At 36.3% G+C, this 21170-nt stretch overlaps 1 protein-coding gene across 2 annotated transcripts in view; it reads right to left on the bottom strand.

The window, feature by feature from the left end:
• The window catches only part of lcor (ligand dependent nuclear receptor corepressor), a 34627-nt gene extending 13845 nt beyond the window's left edge, over positions 1-20782 (bottom strand). Inside the window, exon 1 of one of the 2 annotated variants that reach the window (XM_084417987.1) lies at positions 20651-20782. In XM_084417987.1, coding sequence (XP_084274113.1) covers positions 20651-20747 — 97 coding nt within the window. In that variant the 5' untranslated portion in view covers positions 20748-20782. The remainder of the gene's footprint in view (positions 1-20650) is intronic. The other variant, XM_084417986.1, reaches the window with a different exon arrangement.
• Positions 20783-21170: the final 388 nt, after the last annotated feature.

The following is a 21170-nucleotide window of genomic DNA, read 5'->3' as shown; positions in this document are numbered from 1 at the left end:
TGTCAACTCCTAAATGAAGAACTGCCACCAAAAATATCTAAAAAAAAAAAAAATTATGCAAATTAATACAGCCATCAACACTGTCAAAATAACATTTCTGTGCATTTTCTAGTCTAAACCGTACCATACACTTAAACTTGAATGTATGGCATTTTCTTGAGCATACTGTTCAGTGACGTCCTTAAAGCTATGCTGTCACAACGATTAAGAAGAACACGATCACGAGTGTTTGTCCTTCAGGAGACCGCCGTCTTTCTGACAGAAACAGAAACAGAAACGGCCAGACTTAGTTAGTGTGATTCGCTATTCATCAGCGGTTCCCACTGCAGTTATAAAGCACGCATTCCAAATTGTTGCTTCTACAAAGGAGGCTTTGAAAACAAAAACGAGCACTTCAGAGACTTCTAACATTGTAGTCCATTAAATGCACCGCATTAATGCTAAAACTGCAGCGCTTTTCCAGCTCTAGTGGATAATTGCATTGGTAGGTACACAGTGATCAAGCACTGGACATATAATGCAAAGATATTTGTGATTAAGGACAAAAAAGATTTTTTTTTGTGTGATTACATTTCACAAACATTTACACATTTTTGCCATACATCATTTTTTGCCCAAAATCAACTGATATACTGAGATATATTGCTAGTGAAAGTCAGTGTAGTTGTTCATATGATGTGCAGATACAGATACACATTATAAGTTATATTGTAATCAAGAGTATTTTATTTAAAAAAAATGATGAATGGACTGTGATGCCGAATTTATTTTCTATATTTTTATTTAATACATATTTTGGATAAAATATAAGGTTTCATAAGTGAACATGCACTAAGAATGAACAATACTTCAACAGCATTTATGAATTTTAGTTCATGTTAATTTCAACATTTACTCATATATTATTCAAATCAAAAGTTGTGTTTGTTAACACTAGTTAATGCACTGTGTGAACTAACATTAACAAACAATGAACATCTGTATTTTTATTAATTAATATTAACAAAGATTAATAAATACTGTAACAAATGTATTGTCCATTGTTAGTTCATGTTAGCTAATACATTAATGATGTTAAGACCTTATTAAGTGAGTTACCGATAAAATAATGAGCAATGCAAGATGAGCCATTTTCCTGGGAGAAAAAGACTGTACATTTTATATGTATCTCCTAAAAGTCAATTTTGTCAGCAATTCAAGTACCTCAAAGCTGACACACATGGACCACAAAACTAACGTTTTACTACATGGAGTGTTTGATGGTAAAAAGTGTTTGGAGAAAAAAAAAACCCTGATAAGCAAATTTAAAAAATGTAAAATAATTTACAAATGTCACAAACAAAATGTACATATACATATATGTGTGTGTGTGTGTGTGTGTGTGTAAAAATTTAGCCTAAAATGTAATCCTTACCCAAGTTGGTTTGCAAGATACCAAGTATTTTGTATTATCATAAGTCTTGGTATAATACTTCATACAGGCCTCTTGCATTTTGTATGAAGGACAACTGTGTGGGATATCGACATAGAGCGACTCAGTCAAGCCAACAAAACTAACATTCATTCACTACATGACCCTAAATCGCCATGAGCAAATGAAGAATGCATTCCATACATACACAACAGTAAAACCAGGGCGGGGGAAATGTCCCACTGAGGGGTGCGTGAACGAACAGAAACAAGCCAATCAATTTGACACCAGGGAGGGTCGCGTCAGCAGCTTTTTGTTCGAACTTCCTGGTGACCATTAATAGTCTATATATAGTGTAGTGGATGAATGAATAATTTACTTTCGCTGGGCAACAAGCAACCATGTATCTAACCAGTAGATAAGATCGATATATCGTACAGAGTCTGAGTTCTGCAGATGGTTGAAGGACGAGATGTACGTCTTGAGCAAGCTTTCCACACAAGCTAACTGCTCGATCTTTAATTGAATTTAATCTAACATAAATGCTTATGTGTAATCTATATTGAGGACAGATTAGAAGGCTCAGTTACTGTAAAAAAACAACAAAAAAACATAATCATGCTTTTACCTCTAATGCTGAAATTAGTCTAAACACAATTAACATGGAGTGCTATGTTTCTAAATCCATGAACTACATAAGGGTTTATTTTATCTACTTAAAATTCCTATTAAATTATCCCCTTAAAATGTGTATATATATATATATAGTTCAGATTCAAAAGCCTCTAAAGTGCCATCGTGAAATTTTCTTCTAAAATGATCATTTTTTATCAAGCGCGTATATTTAAGTTTAGTAATTTCACTTAAATGACAATAAAAATTACCTATTAATTGTCATTTAAGTGAAATTACTGAACTTAAACATACAAGCTTAATAAAAATGATCATTCTAGAAGAAATTTTCAGATGGCACAGAGGCTTTTGCATCTGAACTCTTCATATATACCGTTCGATATATATATATATATATATATAGTTAGAGAAAGAAAAGAAAATTAGAAGTTTATGGTATTGAACCCATGTGACAACGTCTCCGAGCAAAGTTTGAGATTTAGCATTAGCAGTATTTTTTATCTGTGGTGACAGCATGCCGATTTGGAGATTTTCACACGTTGGACCGAGTACCGAGCCCTGAGGCACACCGTTTGACATTTGGCCCCTTTGAAATGAACGTGGATATTAACTGCTTCTGAATGAATATTACAATAATTTGTTAATATTTTGGCTTCATATATGTTGCTGAAAATTTACCTTAACATTTTTTGTTTTATTTTTAAAAAATCAAATTGATTGCCATTTCATGCTTAAAATATAGACTTTCCTAAAGGCTTGAGCTGTTGTCAATAATATCTTCCAGACTTCCTCTGTAACATTTTAAGGAACTAAGCACCACCCAAGAGATCAATATCATCTTACATTAAGACTGAGGGGGGGGGGGAAATATCTCTTTCTCTCCGGGGATGGCAATACCTTCATTAAATCGTTAAAATCAGCATTTTAGAGACGGTGCACGCTTGCCTCCCCGTGGTTTATCTTAACCCTAAATTAAGCCAACTCCCTACCCCCAATCCTTAACATCCTCCATTCACAGAAGGTAGAAAGGGGGTTGGGTTTGTTCTTTCAGGGGAAATCTGTGTCAACTACAACCATCTCTATCTGGTAGAGCCATTCCCTGAGACGGATGGTACACAAAAAAAGTCAGCAGCGTGACAGCCAGGTCAAAGGAAAACTAAACAAACCACTGTGTCGAGTTTTCAAGAACGAACCAACGAAACTGACCAATAATATGACAAACACACGACACATTGATCTCGGTTAGATCTTATGGTTAGTCCCTGCAGAAACATCTCCGATGGGAAGAGTAGATTGTTAGATTTCAACATATACATCGGAAGAGGATGTCACCCTTTATCCGGCCCCAAGCAGTTCAAAAGACAAAAAAGAAAAACACACCAAAATATGATCCCAATCCTGCCCTCAACCCCATTCTTCAGTCCACTGTTGTGTTTAAAGAGTAGTTCCTCCGCATTTCAGCCGCATTTATCCAATTTCACTCCAAGCTTATTCAAATTTGGGAGGGGTGGAGGAAAATGGGTCATTTCTCTTTGTTTGGTTAAGGAGTTAACCCACAAAAAAAGCCGCAGTGTTTGAGAAAGCAATCCCAAATCTGCGAAGAACCTGCCTTTGTGATCCTGACGGCTATTCTATACGTTTAGAAGAGGGGAAAAAAAAAGCAGGAACATTTTCCTTGTGACAGGAATGAATTCAGTGTGGCGGCACGCAGGAGTCACGCAGCGCAGTTCAACCATCCTGTTGGGGCCAATGATTTATTCAGTGCGCCATGTGCCAAAAGCAGAACGTCTAATTAATTATCCAATTATTTAATTATCCGACCGAAGGCCACTGAAATGATTAGGATTTCAATTGTAAAACGCAAGCTTGATATCTTTTATTATTCCTTTGACACATTCATAAAAATAAATGAAATCAATTTTTAACGTGCTCTAATTTTCAAGCAACAAGAAAATGTAGCTAGAATACTATAGAGCTAATCTAAAGTAATGTTGATAGGTCCCACTATCTTTAATATACCTTTTCATGATATTATACAAAACACATATCTAAATAGTGTGAGCCTCAATGCCCTCTGGGAACGCTGGTTATTAGAAATATGAAAAGAAGCATCAAGGTATGATAACATCCACTCGTTTGTCCCAATATATATATATAGATATATATAGATATATATATATATATATATATATATATATATATATATATATATATATATATATATATATATATATATATAGATATAGATATATAGATATATAGATATATATATAGATATATATGAAAAATGAAATAAAAAAATACAAGCCAGAGACATCAATACAAGTACTAACACAAGTTGATCCCTTCAAATAAGCTCAAACATATGGAAGCGTATTTCCACCACGTAATAAAAAATTATACAAAATAATTGTGACTTTTTCTCTCACAATTCTGAATTTCTTTCCTCACAATTGTGTGATATAAAGTCAGAATTGCAGGATATAAACTGGCAAAACCGGGATATAAACTCGCAGTCTTTATAGAGTTTATATCTCACAATTCTGACTTTTTTTCTCACAATTCTGACTTTTTTTCTCACAATTGCGAGTTTATATCTCATGAAGTCGCAGTTCTGACTTTTTATCTCTGAGTTCGCAGTTGCGAGTTTATATCGGAAAAGTTTATAATTATTCCATGGAGGAAAACAAGCTTCCATTCAAAGTACTTTTAGGCATTATCAATGTCTGTAATATAAATAAACTACAACGTGCATTTAGTGTTTGGGATTTGTCCAAACAAGCCCAAGAAAATCAAGGTACAGGCAAACTCTGAGCTGAGAATTCAGTAAATTACTCTTATGGTATCCATTATGTAAATATATATGAAAATATAATATAATACATAAATAATATATTAAATATATTCTAAGACTTATTTATAAATAATATGAATATTCATAGTTTTTTATATTACATTTATATCTTTTCAGCAAGTTAATATATAAACAAAAGATTCTAATTAAATCAATTTGACATCTATTTTCACATTCTTTACAAACAGAATATAAATTCACAAATCATCATCCTGGACGCAGAGACACTTTGCTCACAAAAAGCGAGCGCGTTTCAAACGCTTATGTTTTATTCAGCGTTTAAGACGCTCATATTTTTAGTGAAGTGGAACAGATGTTGGGGTAACGAAGATTACCTTCGGCTGCTTATACTGCAGCTGGATAGATTCACCCTTGAGAGAGTAGATTTCTGCTCTTGTCTCAATCACCTGCGAGGTGTACGGCGAACAAATACAAACCAACGGCGAGTGGATAGCGCAGATATCTCATGCGACTGCTCTACGTGATATCAATAGACTCAGTTCTCTATTCTCACACAGGAAAGTGCTTTATAGGTTTTCTACGCTTCAATTCACACGTTCTCCCAGAGTCAATTAACTTCAATTCCAAATAAACTGTAAACACCGACATAAAGGCATTGCTCACAGATGACCTTGTGTCAAATGCTTTGAAGACTTAAAAAAAAAAAAAAAAATCTGTAGTATTTCTTTGGCTCCAAAAAAAAAAAAAAAAAAAAAAAACAGAATTCAAAACAAAGACCTTTCCTTGCTTTTTAATGTTTGGCCTTCGTTTTCAATGAGATTAGAGGAAATAAAACCTTTTTGGCAAAAATATAATGGCCTTTATATAATGTTTACCACATGAAAGTGGAAAAAAACGACAGAAAACGAAGGGAAGAGACACGTTGAAAGCCGGATTTGAACCTCAAGAGTCCGCGTGAGCATCACAGCTCAGCGCCATTAACCACTTCGCCACGGCTTTCAATACAACCTTAATGTTTCGTTTTGTTCATTCAAGAACTGCAACCCCTAAAAACCTGTTTTCTTTCACCGCAGAAGCTTAAATAAAAGAGTGTCACATCACCTGTGTGAGATTAATGGTATAAATAAGCGCAACGCTACTGCCATTTTGCCCGCCTTCACTATTTAATGCCCTCTTATCCCCGTATTTCATACGCAGACATCCAACTAATTAATTTGAAAGACTGCTGAAAAAGCTAATTATGAGGTCGCAAGGTGCACATACTTTATTATTAAAGAGAGGACAGGAAAAAAAAGGGAAGTTTATGGAGGCAGACCGGCTTTCCTCAGACGTGTGCTTCCTATCCTCAGGGCGTGAAAGAAGGGTTTCATACGTTGCTTAGTGACACTGGGCGAGATCGCTATACTTCTCTTAATTAGCCTTTACTCCATCCCTTTGTCTCCTGCTGCCTGTCAGTCATCTTTTTTGGACTATATATATATATAACATGCTTGGATTGTGATTGAAAACTTGCTTTTAAAACCTCTTAAAAAGGCTTTTGAATTCTGAAGGACACGCATGGTATGAAAGGGAGGATCGAATCTGGACATCTACCCCCCATCATCCATTTCATACGGGGTCTTTGTGTGCAGATGAATGGCTAATTATGATCCTCAACTGATGTGGCGTAGCATCTGATGAAGTTAGAAAAGTATTTATAACACGCTGGCCGTAACTGCGAGTTCCTGGAGAATGCCGTAGGAAGGTGTACGTACTGCAGATGAAGGGCGCTAGGTTAAAGGAAAGGTAAATTAATGTTAAACCGGTTGCATGCAGTGCATGGAGATTAAAGCATGACTGATATGAGTTTTTAATAACGATACTCTGAGATCAAGGTGGAAGATGGTAGATACAATACTGATTATATATAGCATGATACAAGTGACCGACAGCAAATTAGATCCTCGCATTTATTCAGAACTCCGTGAGGTTGACTAGTTAATTTAGACTTTTTCTTAACCGCAAATATATTTTGATTAGCATTCTGAGCTTTAGCTGTTAAACAGCTCTGTCTGTTTTTGAAGACAACAACTCGAACGGATGCCTGACCGCCTCAAGGCCAAGATCTATCAGATCATTGTTCGCCCTGTGAAACACGAACAGGCTCTGCGTGTTATGGAGATACGGACGGGCTAAAGCGACGGGACCTCGTAGCGAACGAAGACGTCAGGAAACGGTTGGGCGTCGCACCAATCTAGGAGAAGATGCGCAAAGCGGACACGTCGTACGAAGCAACTAGGATTCAGTGGCCTGGGGTGCGTTTCCCGTACAACGACACAACTCGCGACGCAAAAAAAAAGACCAATTTGCGACCGTACGGTTTCGGGAAACCAGTCGTGACTAGCTAGTTGATTTCTTCAACGACGCAACTCGCTGTTTAACTACAATAGTACGATGCATCGCTGAAGAAATCAACTAGCTAGTCGCGACTGTTTTCCCGAAACCGTATTGTCGCAAATTGGTCGTCCAACCACATTGGTTTATGACGTCACACACGTGGTGGAGTAATAACTTCCTTTAATGAATCTGTTTGAGATCGAATTAATGCTAGATGTTTTGCTATAAAATACGGACATGGCATCTGAGTTTTCTCAGTTATTTTGCTTTATTTCCAGATTCAATCATAGGCTCGTTCTTACGTACCAGAGCACGTTCGCACATGCACACTCTTCAGAAACGGTGTTTTTAATCTCTTGACAAACTAAAAGACGTAAATGACATTTGTATGTATTCTAAATAAAATATATAGGTTGTAATGAATGTCAGATTGCTTATTTTGCTCAAGATAAGGATTTATTAAGTCCACATGTCATGAAAACAAGAAACTCTGCTTCTAACCACAGGTCGAGAGCTGTCGTTCCAACCACACAACTTTGCGATGCTGTTTGCGAATGTTTGTTAGAAAGAAGGTTTCGGGAAACACAGACTCGTTGAACTATGCTGGTAACGACGGAACTTGCGAACATAGTTGGCTAACGATGCTTTTGGGAAACGCACCCCAGGTCTTTTGACTGATAAGTAGGGGTGTAACGGTACATGTAGGGTTGGGAATCGAAAATCGATTCCAGAAATACTTGAGGTCAGGAATCGGATACTTGTTATAAAGGCGACTCGCGCGCTGTTCTCAGCACTGCAGGCGTGTGTAACTATTGGGAAACTCTTAGGCCGTGTGTCCACCAAAGCGTTTTTACTCGCGGCTGGCGTGTTTTTTCAATTGTTTTCAATGGGAGCGCCGCGTTTTTAAAACGCCATGAGCGTAACGAGGCGCTGAGCGTCTTTTTTACGCTGAAGCGCTGAGCGTTCGGCGTTTTTTACTGGTCGCCGAAAGTTGAAGAATGTTCAACTTTTGGTAAAACGCAGCGCTCATCACTGTCACTTTTTACCCAACCGTCCAATCACAGTGGAGGAGGGGCGGGACTAATACCATACCGACCAACCGCGTCCGCCACATGATTCTGCTTGTACAACGTCAACAGATGACAACAACAAGCATATAACGGAATAAAATCAAGAGCCAGATAAAATACATTACATTGTATTGACATTTTAATATAGAATCAACACAGAAACAAAATATGTGTGAAATGAGATACTAGTAAGACTTTCGCGGATATTCCGTATCATAACAAGCAAGTGTCTCGGTCTCAACCGTCTCAACTGAAAAAACGCTGCGCTGCCAAAACGCTCTCAAGCGCCCACAGCTGAGCGTTTTTAGCAGAGCGCCTAGCGTTTTCAGCTGGCTAATAACGCTTTGGTGGACACACGGCCTTAAAGTGACAGCAGCCTTATATTCCTGCTGCCGTCTCTATAGCAACACTAATCAAACAACAAAAGACAAAGAGAAAATTCACTCGTTCTTGGCTAAATAACTTTTGTAACTATATTTGTAATGTATATTTTCTTTATAAAGTGCAGTGTTATTTTACATTTTGTTAGCCTCATAGCATAATTGCCTAAGTAATATTTTTTTTAAAAGGACTTAGGCAATTATGCTATGAGGCTAACGATTTGATTACAGTTTCTGTACCTGAATACCTGAAAATCTTAAAACACTTTATCTCAATCGCTTCTTTGTTCGGTTGTATCTATTTGTTGCGAATGCTTAAAATTTATATTAAAATATAAAGGCTAGTTGTTGTTTTTTTTGATAATTTTAAACCACAGCAAACGTTCCTTGCGCAAGTTGTTCTTTAGCCTGTTGATTTTTTTTTTTGATTTTTTTACCTTTTTGGAATTTAAATTAGGAATCGATAAGAAACGTAATCGATAAGCAGAATTGAAATCGTAATCGTTAAAATTCAAACGATACCCAACTCTAGGTATTTGCCCCGAACCGTACATTACAGGCGATCCACACTCCAATCCAGAAGGGGGAAACGCTGTTTTCTACCAGTAAAAAGCACAGAAGAAGAAGAGACGATCACTCGATATTTTTAAATCTCTCAAACTCTCTGTGGAAAGATATCAATAAAACAGCTTGAGAATAATATCTCACGTAGCATTACATTTACCTCAGGGATTTAGTGTCGACAGCAGGGTTAGTTCGCTAGATAAATTAACTCTAGAGAGAAGCATTTCGTATATATGCACTATATTAACCTATACATTATATTTACTTAACCTGTTATTAATGTTTTGATTATTTAATGTATGTTTAAATAAATATGTCATGAAAACAAGTTATGATAGCCACTGAGTAAATGATTATATTTAAAAAAAAAAATGATTAGAAAATTAACTTTTGAAGTTAATGCAAAACATCTATTTTATATTTCTGCATTTTTGGCAGACGCTTTTTATCCAAAGCGACTTGCATCGCATTTCAAGGTACACATTTACATTCTTATCAGCTCTGCCTTATGTGCAGTTTAGTGTTGATTATTATATATCTAAAAATAAATAGCAGCTAAATTTAATAATTTGGGCTCTGTTGTTAATTATAACCTTTAAATTTTATAGTAATTTGCAATTAAGGGCCCCCCATATAGTTTACAGCATTAGCTAAGATATATTTTTTTATCCTTCAGAAAATTAATTATAATAGAATTTATTTAAAACACATTTGTATAAAAAAATGTCACCCAAAACTTTTTCAAAACAAAAAAATCATCAGAATTAACAGGTAAAAATCGAAAAACTGTCATATAACAGTCAATAATACATGAATAATAATAATATAAACGGACCATCCAAAAGCATGCCCATATCTTGGCTCAATTCACTAAATAAAAACTTTAGCATTTGTCACTTTTGTTGACACTCTCAAAAATATGCAAATTAATGCAACATTTTAAGTATCAAAGCAATAGCCAAATTTAGACAACAAATATGACTTGATACCCCCTGGAGACTTAGAATCTAAATAAAGTAAAAAGGCAGTAAATAAATAAATATTATTCAAAAATATATTCAAATCTGGTTTGGATTGTTAAATGTCTAAATAATAATAAGTCTAAACACTATGAAGATCATAAAGATAAAGGATAAAAGAAGACTTGGCGGCTGTCTTCCAGATAATTTTGTCCTATTACCTGAAATACACTGCTTTTCCAGCAACAACAACAACAACTAAATAACTTAATAAATAAAATAAAAAAAACAGAACATTCCTGGTACAAGCTAGTGCACAAGAAAACACACTCAAATGCTTCCTGCTTCAGCTATTTTATTTTCCCTTGTCCAATTCCAGCAAGAACATTGCAAGTGCAGAAGTGTTATTTGGAGAGGAGGTTAAACAATGTCATTCGGGCCCCTCTTGACCTAGATTGGGTTTGAATTAGAGTGCGGGAAAACTGTACACCCGCAGATGTGCTTTGAGGGAACGGCCAATCAAATTGAACCCATCAGGACATCGGCCTTCTATGACAGGACCTTTTAGGTCATCAAAGCCCCAATTGCAGGGAATGTACATGTCATAAAAACGAACTATTGGCTACGAAAGGCAATTTTAAGCTTTTGATGGTGGTGATTAGTGTCAAAAGCAATGTTTACTTGGCCATTAAGTACCAAATGTGAAGCATTAGGTTGAAGTAGATGTGGATTTAAGTCCACGGCAAAGCAGGTTATTTATAGGGTTAAGTGTTCACCAAAAAACAAACCAAATGTGACGTAGAATAACGCCTTTTTTTCTTCTTCTTCTTCTTCAAAAAGCCGTCATTTTTTAAAGAATCGATCAATATTAATGCAATTGCAAGGCGTTCTGTGTTAGTTATTTTCACGACTAGCACGTCAAACTGATGTGGCGATCTCCGTGTAAACGCACAGAACATCTGCAGCACATTTAAAAATATATATTTCTTTGACATAATTAATTTTTTTCCTGTAAAAACGATGTTATTTTTATAGCCTGAGGACAATCTGAGAATGAAAGCACTTACAAAAAAAGGCATGGCCTTCATCGTGTGTGTATTACATTGCATCTGAACCTTGAATCAATAATATCCTTCTATCTGTTCATTTAATAGGGTTGATGGATATAACAAACACAAATGTATCTATTTTTCACTTTTTTTCATATATTTTATGTTATATTGTATAAATACGATTATTTCAACCATGCATGAACAATGTTGCCAAGTATGTTCAAAATGTTTAACGCAGTACATAAAATACATAATTTTAAGTTTTTCCCAAAATATGGATATTTAACCGAAATATTTTCAGAACCAGCAACAAAACCACCGTAATAAATCAAATCCCTCTAAAGGCGTTCACTGATAAAAAAAAAAAAAAAAAGAAGAAACCAAATGAACTGGCTTTATTCAAGTCAAACATATTATTTAGCATCACTGAATCAATGTAAATGTGTTCATTTTATACCAACAAAATTTAAATGTATGGGTTAAATCAAGTAAAAAACAGCAAAAAATTGCTGGTTACCACTTTCTAGAGTGTAGTTCACCACCACCACCACCAAAAAAAAAAAGTAGTTTAAATGTTCTTTCTTCAGTGAAACATAAAAGAAGAAATTCTTCAGAATGTCCAAGCTGCTCTTTTCCATACAATGAAAGTGAATTGTCTATATCTTTAAAAGTGAATTGTGACAATTTCCACTGTAAGTGTAAAAGAGCAGCTTGGACATTCTGTTAAATAACTTCCAGAAAATGTTTTTTTTTTTTTTTTGGGGTGAACTATTCCTTTCAAAAAGACATCAGAGAACATGTATCCATTGTATGCCAGTGTGATAATTCAACAATACACGAGAGAAAGGAAAACTTCAACATACAATGCAGGAGATGCGATACTCGCACTCGTTCCCACAAGTCAATCTGTCTGGGATCCTCCAGGTCTCTCCCAGGACAAGTCAAAAACTACACATCCAAGACCAGTTAAGCCAATGCACAATTCAGAAAATTAGCGTTAAGATTTACCAAGAAACTGTCAAACTACCATGAAAATATCATAATTCAACCACACAGCAATATATATCCAGGTCAATTGCTTTGTGTTTCTCATTTCTCATTTATGAGAAACACAAAAACAACTCAAACTTCAGCAAATAACATCAGGTCGTACTCTCTATATCTGCTCAAATACTATTCTAGGTTATATGGGTTTTAATGAGATTTAATCTAGCTTTGAAAAAAACTGACAAAAAGTAATAACTTCGCTGGAGAGATAATGCGTTCCACTAAATGATTTTTAATCAGAACTGTGTGGAAAAATCCCAAAACATTTCAGAATATTAAAATGACCAAAAAATATAGCGTTTTATAATAATAATTCAGGATAGTAAACACGTGATTTTACTTTTGTAATTAGTGGCAGCTACTGAACAATGGGATTCACAATTGATCCTCATTTAATAGCAAAAAGACCCTGAAGACAATAGTCATCAGATCACCAGAGTATAAAATCATCTCCATTCGGGAGGAGGAGGAGGAGGAGGGGGGGCATGTAATTGATATGAGATTTCAGTCTTGCTCTTTTCATATGATTTTCACATGGATTCTTGCTCTATGAGAAACAAAAGAAATCCTTCACGTGTTGGGATCCAGATGGATGTAGGAGAAAATGAATGATGCAAACATACAGCTCAGGGATGGGCAAAACTACACACTTGTAAACTCTACTAAAAGGTTGGTTGTGAGTGTAAAAAGCTAATTAATTGTATGTTTTGGATTCACCTGAGCCTGTTCTTGTGCTTTAAACGGGATGAACTTTTCTGAGAGTTTTACAGGATGCAAATTTAAGTATTGGTGCAAAAAAAAAAAAACTCACTAATCGACCAGTGCTTTCTTTGACCAATCGACCATCGCAACCCATCCCTAATAACAGCTAATCATAACCCAAAAATACATGAAAATACTTAACCGTAAAACAATAACCGTAAAACTATTAAACAATGTTAATGTTAAACAATGACACAAGAAACATTAACAGTGGCTTTTACCTCATGATAGAGTGACTTTTGTTCACATTTGGTTCAATATATTTGCAGGATAGCATCTAGATCAAATATTACTGAAGCATTCAAAATTTTAACCGCAAAATCTGGGGTAAAAAAAAAAAAGTCACTCAAATAACATTGATGCATAAGATATATCCATCAAATACCTGCAGTAAGTTTGGAAAACGTATAAATGTCTTTGTGTACAACATTTCACAAGTATGTTTCAGTAAGATTTAAGCTAAAATGTTTAGGAATTGTACCACCGTAAAACATTAAAACCTGAAAACTAGGCATGCCAACAGTTCCCTGAAAACATCGACAGCATTAGGCAGCAAAAATAATGTCAAAATTCCTTCAACCCTCACCCTAATCTAAACTCATTCCCAACACGGCAAGTGTTCAGGGGGTTTAATGGATAACAACCACCACAGTGTCACATGAGAAGTAGACAAAAAAAACAAAAAAAAGTAAACCATATGGCAGATTTCTGACACACTTGAATTTACAAGGAGTTGTTTAGCTAAAGGCTAAAATGACCTTCAGCACAGAAAGAGGAAGAGTGAAAATTTAGCTTATCTTGTCTTTTACGGTTACTGGATATCAAAAAGAAACACTCCCAAAGTTCTTGCGCAAGAGGCTGTTAAAGACTGTTTCATTTTAGCAAATCAAAAGGACTCGCTTAACCTAGAATCTTTGAGGAATTTAGGGGAAAACCTGCCTTGAGAGAACAAATGTGTAGTCTTTTCAAACTGTTCTTTTAAATGTGAAAGGTTTATTTTACAATTATTGTTCATTTGCATCTGACATCCAAAATACCAACTGATCTACTTAAAGGCACAGTATGTAAGTTTCGCCGCCAGAGGTCGCTTATTCGAAACAATAACGAAGGCGTAGCTTGATGACGCCGTGAATGAGCGCGGGATCACGGGAGTTGTCGTCTTCACCTTCACAGCCAATGAAAAATAAACAGAAATCATGTTCATGCATGAGCTAATGTATAAAAGTTTTACTAACGTTACTGTGGTATGAAGCCGGACTTTTTTTATTTTATTATGCTTGTACACCGAAAAAAAATGTAATAAAAAAAATTATCATAAGTGGTTGCACACAATTGATTTTAGCTACATTTAAACAAATGCATTAAGTTGAAAATTGATTAAGTTCATCTTAATACATTTGTTTAAATGTAGCTAAAATCAATCGTGTGCAACCACTTACGATAAAAAAATTGATTAAATTCAACGAATCGTTTTTTTCAGTGACCGTAGTCGGCCATTCCTTTCGTTTTGTTGGTCATGTTTATTTTACGATTAATGTCTGCATCCTGAACTTGAATTTTGTTACAGTTAGTTACGTTTGATTACTTAAAGGGATACTCCACTTTTTTTGGAAATAGGCTCATTTTACAACTCCCCCAGAGTTAAACAGTTGAGTTTTACCGTTTTCGAATCCATTCAGCCGATCTCCGGGTCTGGCGGTACCACTTTTAGCATAGCTTAGCATAGATCATTGAATCGGATAAGACCATTAGCATCTCTCTCAAAAAAATGACCAGAGTTTCGATATTTTTCCTATTTAAAACTTGACTCTTCTGTAGTTACATCGTGTACTAAGACCGACGGAAAATGAAAAGTTGCGTAATAATCAAGAAACTTTGCTGCTGTACCATGAGTCCAGCAGGCGTAATGATATGACGCAGCGCCTGAAAATAGTCCCCAGCTCTGTAACTTCCAACGTGACCGGGAGTTTGTCTAACCTATTAGACCTATTTTCAGGCGCTACGTCATATCATTACGCCTGCTGCACTCATGGTACGGCAGCAAAGTTTCTTGGTTATTACGCAGGAATGAGAGTATAGTTCCTAGCCATATCAGCCTAGAAAATCGCAACTTTACATTTTCCGTCGGTCTTAGTACACGATGTAACTACAGAAGAGTCAAGTTTTAAATAGGAAAAATATCGAAACTCTTTGGTAATTTTTTTGAGAGAGATGCTAATGGTCCTGTCCGATTCAATGATCTATGCTAAGCTATGCTAAAAGCCAGACCCGGAGATCGGCTGAATGGATTCGAAAACGGTAAAACTCAACTGTTTAACTCTGGGGGAGTTGTAAAATGAGCCCATTTCCAAAAAAAGTGGAGTATCCCTTTAAATTCACATTATTTTATTTCATAAACAGCCGCAAGTGCTGAATTACCACTAATACTGGCCATTTTATTGTAGTAACGCAGCGGTGTTTGACTTGGTCAATCATACTAAAACACATTTGAGTGTGTTGAAAGTTGTTAAAACACTACTGTGTTGAGCTATAAAACAATGATTAGTTTTCCATCAGTTAATGTATCCAAACAGTTGCTATAAAAAAACAATATTTATTAAAACGTCTTTGGTGCTTCCATGATTTCTACGGAAGTAAAACTGGAAACTTGAACATGACATCAATGTTATGTTACACTGGTTAAAACTGCTTCTGGATTTAAACACTGTTGGAAACATGAGATAATGTAAGTATAAGTAAAAAAAAACACATAACACTGTTCTAGTGGTTTTTGGATATTTTAATCCAAAAATCGTACATATTGTGCCTTTAATCCAAAAATCACTATGTACATGGACACACACACACACAAAAAAAAAAAGAACAGGATTTGCATGAAATGAGGAGTCAGAAAAGTCAGAATTGGGATAAAGTACGGATTTAATCTAGATGCCCTTTGACAGAATGAGAATCCCTGGGGTTTTAAAAGAAAATAATAATGGAAACAGACTTCGCAGATGTCAAAATACTTAGGCACAGAAGCCTGGCATGTTTAAGATCCGAACTGTTGAGAAAAATCCAGTGGAAAAACCAAAAGTATTATCTCTGTGGGAGTGTAGTGCTAGTACATTTTAAGTAGTTTACACGGTTTAGTGAAACCCTGACAGCTTCAAAGCTGTGATGGAAACTGCAAGCTGTAAACTCGATAATCATGAAGAATCAATGTTTTAGTTCCTTAGCTGCGCCACCGTAAAATCATCACAGTTGCTATTGTGATTATGAACCGGCTTCTCCAACGGTGCAAACAAAACACGTCTTTCATTTGGTCATCAATGAAACCTAACAGTAATTGTATATTTCATTGAATAAAATACTAAATGCAACTAACCTAGGCTTTATGGAGCATAACCATTGAAAAATGTTCCCTATATTTTCCCTAAATGCAATATCTCCCCACAGAGAAAAGATCCATACACAATTCAGATGACAATTTTTTTTTTAAAATCAATATAAAATGCTGTTGATTTTCAGCGGTGGTCAAAAAACGAATGCAACTTGAATCAATGCACCTTCTTGCAGCCTACATACCAATTAAATCTGCTGGAAACTGTCGTCAAATAGCTCCAGACGCTTCTTTAACAACCTCTTCAGTTGGGGGTGGATGTTCAAGAGCTGCTAGAAACGTTTTACGGTCTAGCTGGAAAAATAAAGGTATAAAGTCGCTCTCAATATGTGCCACCAAAACCAAAATGCATGATTATCAACCAATTCAAAAAGAAGAACTACAGGAACTTGTTAAAGCACTAGTATGGACTAGACCAAAACTGGAGACTAAAGCATTGATAAAATGTCAAAGGAATATCCAAAATAGCCCTATATTTGAGAGAAATGTTGCAAGAAACATAATTGGCCATAAGGTTGCTGCTGATCTTTGATGAAAAGAGAGGAAAGGGAAGCTTTCGAAGAGAGAGAGGGGGAGGTAGATGATGACTAGAGATAAAAATAAAAAGTGACATTTTTCCTGATGGTAATGGTTCTCACAGCAAGCAGCTTTGACCTTCAGTTTTGTTTGAATTTGTGACGCTCTCGAGCATGACACCAAATGTGTGCCGACAAATTCACACAGAAAGAGGTCCGAAAAGCCGGGAAAGACAAGGTTAGGTTTGGCACTGGGAGCGTCGGGTCCACGTATGGATCGACTGTTTGCAGGGGGTGAAAATAAACAGCAGATGGAATGAATTTGGCTTATTAAAACACAGGCACCTTAACCGAATGAAACATCCATAACACCTCAAATCCTATTCAGGGGTCTCATAATAGACTGTTACTTAAAGTAAATGACAAGGAATGGCACAACTGAAATGCTCATCATAAAATGAATGTAAATAAAAACAGTTATGAGTTAATGAATTTGATGATAATTCAATGTTGGTCATTTTTGGTCAATTATTATGAATCAATTATTATCAAGAGTCATTTTTAATCAGGTTATTAACCATTTTAGGCAATCAGTCCTTTATTTAGTCCTCCACTGCTGTTCCCATAATGCAAGGCTGTATAAAAGTTACCAACAACATACAGGAAAAGCTAGCCTGTAGGAAACATAATAGTCCATGTTACATTACAGAGGGCGATTTAGTATCAGACTACAAATAGAAACGGAAAAAGAAATGTATGACAAAATATGATACCGACAGTCCAAATTCACCATCAAACTAAATGGTGTTTCTGAACGTGGCAACTTCTATCAGTGCTGGAATGCTGGACAAGTGTGTTAACAACAATAGAGTTCGGATTTTGGAACTTTGACCCTGGAACAAAAAGTTTGAGGGAATGATTTATGATGCTCCCTAAAGCGTTATCAACAGAGCTCGGGAGAAACATCTCGTCACGAAGGTGTGAATCAACTTTTACACACTTCTAGATTTCAGAAATACGGTGGGAGATTAATGGCTTTGGTTACTTTTTAAAAACACATGATAAAGCTAAGCTCTCGTTATGAATTCACTGCAAATTTTCAATAGGCTAAGCCCAAAATATTTAGCCTAGATTTCCTCAAAAAATGTACTTGGAATTAATCTCTTATGATGGACAGAATAACTACACAGCACAAGATACAAGAAGCAACCAATCTTTAAGCCTTAAACACAGCAATTATATTTAAAATAGAGTTCCCATACAATTATCATCTTTCCATAACATAGTCATTTGTGATTACTAGAAGGATGTTTTTTTTAAATTCATAGAGATTGTACTCTCAAAGAAACAATCTTATACAATGTAATATTTTTGAGCAGACTATAACAGGAAAAAATATATATTAACTAGGCCTATAGAAATTCCCATGATTTGTAAGGTAATAATTAAAGGGTTAGTTCACCCAAAAATGAAAATGATCCCATAATTTCCTCACCCTCGAGCCATCCTAGGTGTATATGACTTTATTATTTCAGCCAAACACAATCAGAGTTATATTAAAAAAATATCCTGGCTCTTCCAAGCTTTATACTGTAATGGATTTTGAAGCTCCAAAAAAGCGCATCCATCCATCATAAAAGTAATATATAGAGGGTTATTAAATGCCTTCTGAAGCACAGCCATGCGTTTTTGTAAGAAAAATATAATCACTGGCTTCCGGTTACGTTAATACGTCATGCGTCGGGTGGGAGGTCACTCTTCCGCCGGATCTAGACTCGCGTATGGCCGTTACCGGAAGCCATTGATAATAGTTTATAAAGTTATAAATATGGATATCTTTCTTGCAAAAATGCATGGCTGTGCTTCAGACGGCCTTTATTAACCACCTGGAGGCGTTTGGATTACTTTTATGATGGATGGATGCGCTTTTTTGGGCTTTAAAATATCTTCTACCATTCACTCCCATTATAAAGCTTGGAAGAGCCTGGATATTACCTCCGATAATATTTGGCTGAAAGAAGAAAGTCATATAGCCTACACCTAGGATGGCTTGAGGGTAAGGAAATCATTTTTGGATGAACCAACCCTTTAATGGCTCTCTGCCAAATATCTTTCATATTTCAGAACAGAAGAGCAATGAATCCAACCAACATAACCTCAGTGCCTTGATACTTCCTGAAACAGGCATTTTGATACAGATTGGGAGTGTTTTCCTCGTATCATGAGATGATAACTAAGCAGGTTTCACTGACACATGCCATCTTCGATAATAAAACACATCCTAGTCATTTTAAACACAGAAGTGTATCATGTTTGATACGATGTAGAGCATGTTGAGCAAACAGAAGAGCAAAGTTCACAATAAAAGCTTTACCATTCATAGAGATCCACATATGTGACATCTAAAATGTATTTGTGGCATATCTTAAGCAACATTATAATCAGACTTTGTGCGGTTCACTATGTGTTGAAATATCTACATTGTTTTGGTTGATAAAGTGTGTCCAACATTTACTTAAAAGCTGCAGTTAACAGATGCCAAAAGCCAAGGGTTTTCTGTCTGACATTAAAAGGGAGATTAACACAAATCTAGGGTTGAAAAACGAGGAAACCTCGAGGTTAAGACTCAATAGATAATCTCCCAATAACATCAGATACGGCGATTTAAAAGGATTAAACACAGCTAATGAAACATTACATGTAACGGGGGAGGGGCGGGAAACCAATATTTTCCATCATATTTTGGGAAATGAGAAACAAATATGGGTAAATAACACTTTGAAACGGGACTCGTGGGTTCCTAAAAACCAAATAATGTTGTTATTTGCGCGACATTTTGGTTACACTGGCAAGTCTCGTTCACGGACAAAGCGAGCAATCGATTAACCAAAAAACAAAAAACACATGACTCAAATATCAGAGCGTATATATTCGCCAAAAAAATCTTCAGATTAAGATCAAGGCGTTATATTAAAATGCTCAGTATAGCAAGAATTGGTCTTGACAAGGCCGCGATAACAACTATGCAATATGCGCAGTGTCATTTTCTTTGTCAACCCCCCACCTTCCCCTAAAATACAAAATTATTTTCTGACATTTCCCCATTGCAGCAAAGCGCGCTCCCCCAGCGCCGATGATTTGAGGGAAGGGAGGACGCGCGCGCGCGCGCAGCAGCAGCATGACAGTGGGGCGGGGACGCGCACAGCCCTCCCCCAACCCCAAATAATACAGTAGCCTACAATAAAACAGGGAGCGCGCACACTGGCAAAAGGAACGCATTTGATTGGTCAATGCACAATTCTCTCTGTACACGTAACACGCCCTGCTTACAATAAATAAACATCGCCAAAATTTTCTTAAAAAAAATAATAACTTAAAGAAATAACGTCGGGGCAAAAACGCTAACTATTACACAGTGAAATAAAAACAAATGTGCACTTGACACATTATTGCTCATATTACAGCCGCATAACTAAACTCATAACTGCGTTTTTTTTTTTTTTTTTGATAAGGTCCAGCGGGTGGTGAGCGGCTATGAGGAAAAAATCGTTGCGAGACAAAAAAAGACGCTTCGCTCGCCGCTATAGGCAATAGATTTCCACTAGTCCCCTACACCAAATATACACATTCACGGAACGTGAAGCTGTTCTGGACAATTCTGCATGTTAGGTTAAACGAGCTTACCTACACAGTGAATGAGTTTATGCCGCCACGAATCAAGTTCCTGCCGAAAGCCGCGCCTCTCGATCGTGCATTGCTGCCTTCTGCACAGACTCGCCATTTTCTATCGGCCCCTCCCGCGGGCGCGCACCTTCTACTGGGAGCTTCCCAGAGTCGACGTCATCAGTCCCCCTCTCTCTCTCTCTCTCTCTCTCTCTCTCTCTCTCTCTCTCTCTCTCTCTCTCTCTCTCTCTCTCTGTGGGAAGGGCTGGAGGGGGGGGTCTTCGCTGCTGCAGCACTCTTCTGTTCTGACATGTCCCTCCCACATCCAAATCTTATTCAGCCTATGCCGAAGCTTTACATTTTGCTATAGCGTGTTTCGCTGAAAAGAATTCAGATGACTTCATTTTAAAATTGTCTGTTATCATATGTTAATACTTATATGATCCTTGTCATTTATATTGTGTATTTCATATGTTGATAAATAGTATAAAAAACAATAAACATACATTGTAATTTTTTTAATAATAGCCTATACTTTAGA

The sequence above is a fragment of the Rutilus rutilus genome (genome assembly GCF_951802725.1).
Source record: "Rutilus rutilus genome assembly, chromosome: 8".
NCBI classification, from domain to species: Eukaryota; Metazoa; Chordata; class Actinopteri; order Cypriniformes; family Leuciscidae; genus Rutilus; species Rutilus rutilus.
The sequence above is the reverse complement of the archived record's forward strand: the minus strand, read 5'-3'. Positions and strand labels throughout refer to the sequence as shown.